At 38.7% G+C, this 3,174-nt stretch overlaps 1 protein-coding gene across 1 annotated transcript; it reads left to right on the top strand.

The window, feature by feature from the left end:
- The first annotated feature begins 242 nt into the window (after positions 1–242).
- LOC136503177 (protein FAR1-RELATED SEQUENCE 5-like) lies at positions 243–1,019 on the top strand. The gene is made up of 2 exons (XM_066498336.1): positions 243–758; positions 861–1,019. Exons 1-2 carry the CDS (start codon positions 243–245, stop codon positions 1,017–1,019), a joined length of 675 nt encoding a protein of 224 aa, XP_066354433.1.
- The last annotated feature ends 2,155 nt before the right edge of the window (positions 1,020–3,174 follow it).

Raw genomic sequence — 3,174 nt, 5'->3', positions numbered from 1 at the left:
ACAACACACCATGCTAGTGGATCGACCAGCAGCGCCTGGGCTTCAACATGGACAGTGGTGGAGAGAGACTGATCATGTTTGCAGTGTGCCTGGCCATCTATGAGGTCCTGCGCAGCTCTGACGTGTGTGAGTTCTTTTTTGTGACCTTTCTTTTCATTTTTGTTTTCGTGGCCCGGTTTCCTTTTTGTTTGATTGAAAGTTCTATCAATATGATTGCCAGAGGACATACTCGGAATGGCGTGATGATGTGGAATGACAGCAACAGCCAACAGCAGCAAGAGCTGCAGCAGCCATGGACAAGGAACAATGCCATCTCTGAAGCCGTCGTCGTTGATCCCGCCATTGCGGGACTTATAGGAAGAAGTTTTGAGGCCACCGCCATGGATCATTTGAAGCCTATGGTTGGAATGATATTTGATACACTTACAGATGTGGAGAAATTTTACAAATCGTATGCACATGAAGCTAGTTTCTCTATTCGTGTTGGTCAGCACAAGAAGCAAAATGATGAAATATTATTCAAGCGGTATTATTGTTCAAGGGAAGGATACAGAAAGGAGAACATAAAAAATGTTATTGATGAATCCGAAAAAAAGAGAAAGACACATAATGTGATGGAAAGCAAATGTGGTTGTGAGGCACATATTGTTGTCAAGCTTGGCAATGACAAGAAGTATCGGATAGCTTCAATGGTTGAGGAGCACAGCCATGGTTTTGTGTCACCAGATAAGAGACATTTGCTAAGATCCAACCGTAATGTTAGTGAGAGGGCAAAGAGTACCTTGTTCAGTTGTCATAAGGCTAGCATTGGCACCTCACATGCATATAGACTTCTCCATGTCAGTGAGGGTGGGTTTTAGAATGTTGGGTGCACGCTGAGGGATTTGCAAAACTATTACCGTGACCTCAGGAGCAATATCAAGGATGCAGATGCACAAATGTTTATGGCACAACTTGGGCGAAAGAAGGAAGTAAATCCTGCCTTCTTTTATGACTTTATGGTGGATGAACAAGGATGACTTGTTCATGTGTTTTGGGCAGATGCCTTATGCAGGAAAACTATAGTGTTTTTGGTGATGTGGTGTCGGTAGATTCAACATACACCACTAACTAGTATAACATGATTTTTGTGTCATTTACTGGAGTCAATCATCACTTGCAAAGTGTTTTCCTAGGGACAACATTCTTGGCAAATGAAAAGATTGAGACATATGAATGGTTGTTTAACACCTTTCTTAAGGCTATGCATGGAGTAGCACCTCATCTAATCATAATAGATGAAGATGCGAGCATGAAGGCTGCTATTGCTCATATTCTACCGGATACAACTCATAGACTTTGCATGTGGCATATCATGGAAAAGGTTCCTAAGAAGATCGGGCCCTCTATAAGAGAGGATGAACTATTCTGGGATAGACTACACACATGTGTTTGGGGCTCCAAGACTACAGATGATTTTGAGTCACAATGGAATTCTATCATAACATATTTTGCACTCATGGGAAACGATTGGTTTTCCACAAAGTTTGCCATGCATCAATCATGGATTCTGGCATACTTTATGGACATACCTCTAGCAGGAATCCTTAGGACTACATCATGATCAGAGAGTGCAAATTCTTTTTTAACCATTTCATTCATTGAAAATTGACCTTTGTTGAGTTCTGGCTAAGGTTTGACACATCTTTGGAGTGCCAACGCCAAGAGGAGTTGAAAGCCGATAATTTAAGTCTTCACACCACTCCTAAATTGATGACACCATGGGCCATGGAGAAGCAATGTAATGTGATATATACACATGAAGTCTTCAGTAAATTTTAGGAACAAATCGTAGCTACAAGAGACCATTGCATTATTCAAGGCATTACAGAGTGTGAAGATATAAAAATTGTCACCATCAGCAGTATCTCTGGAAAAGAGCGAGTGGTTCAGTTGAACAAGTCAGACATGTTTGGTAGGTGTTCCTATAAATTTTATGAGTCCTATGGCATCCCATGCCATCATATTGTACAAGTGCTTAGAGCTGAGAAGCAAAATGAGATACCATCTATTTATATTATGAAGAGATGGGAGAAAAGATATAAAAGGTTTGTATTGTATGATTTTTTTTCTATGGGTGTTTTGTACAATAGTACTAATCAGATATTCAATTTTACAGGGATCTATTGTTTGATGAAGAAGGTAACCTGCTAGATGAAAAGCCTGAAGATCCTATGGTGGTGTCAATGCAGAAAAAGAATTCAGATTCACGCAACCAGTTTGAAGATCTTATCCAAATGGCCATGAACTCTGAACAAGGGATGGACTTTTTATTTTCTAGTTTATCCAACCTAGTGGAACCTCTCCAAATGATCATGCCTACTACTAGAGTTAATAAACAGGATGAGTATGAATCTTTCCTTGGTAGTAAAATTCCAAATCAAGTCGATATACATCCACCAAATGATATCAAGTCCAAAGGGAGATGCAAATGAATTAAGAAGAGCAAGGAGATGAAGGCTGCAAGCAAGGGTAAAAGTAAACAGACGTGTGGAAAATATAAGCAAGTAGGGGATCATGATGCACGCACTTGCCCAAACAATGTTGTTGGCTAATATTTCAAGTTCGTGTAAACACTTTTTTACTAGTGACATCATTCAGTTGCCAATTTTTAGTGTTACATTTTCCTATCTACAAGCTTGTGATTCTACAATGTACTGATATACTTAGTTCTAGTTTACATTTTCCTATATACAAGCTTGTGATTCAGTTACAAGGTACTGATATTGCACTTTCCTATCTACAAGCTTGTGGTTCTAGAACATCCCTTATGCATTATTATAATATCTAAAAAGTATTATTGATTTGCTTAGATTTGTAGTGGGACTGAAACATTATTGATCTTCTATATTTTTTAGTGCTGATAACTATTGACACTCACCAAACATTATGTTTTCTTCCATTTGGGATCAACATGAACAATTAATCCTACTTTTTGTCTCTTTATTTCGACAACTCAAGAATCTGGTTGTGCTCACATGTGCTTTCATGTCTCAATTGATGTTCTATTTTGTCAGCCCAAACTTCTTGTATACATGTGCTACTTTCTACTGATATTAGCTGCAGGGCTTGCTTGATCCAAAGTAGAAATTCCCAATAACCAGTACAACATTTTGAGTTCTACAAATTTCTGTT

The sequence above is a fragment of the Miscanthus floridulus genome, chromosome 14, assembly GCF_019320115.1.
Source record: "Miscanthus floridulus cultivar M001 chromosome 14, ASM1932011v1, whole genome shotgun sequence".
Lineage (NCBI taxonomy): Eukaryota > Viridiplantae > Streptophyta > Magnoliopsida > Poales > Poaceae > Miscanthus > Miscanthus floridulus.
The sequence above is the reverse complement of the archived record's forward strand: the minus strand, read 5'-3'. Positions and strand labels throughout refer to the sequence as shown.

Bases quoted from the DNA above. Each gene is read 5' to 3' on its own strand.
- LOC136503177 (XM_066498336.1), top strand. From the start codon at position 243: ATGATGTGGAATGACAGCAACAGCCAACAGCAGCAAGAGCTGCAGCAG. The intron at 759-860 runs GTTAGTGAGAGG...GGTGGGTTTTAG, and splicing joins TGCTAAGATCCAACCGTAAT to AATGTTGGGTGCACGCTGAG.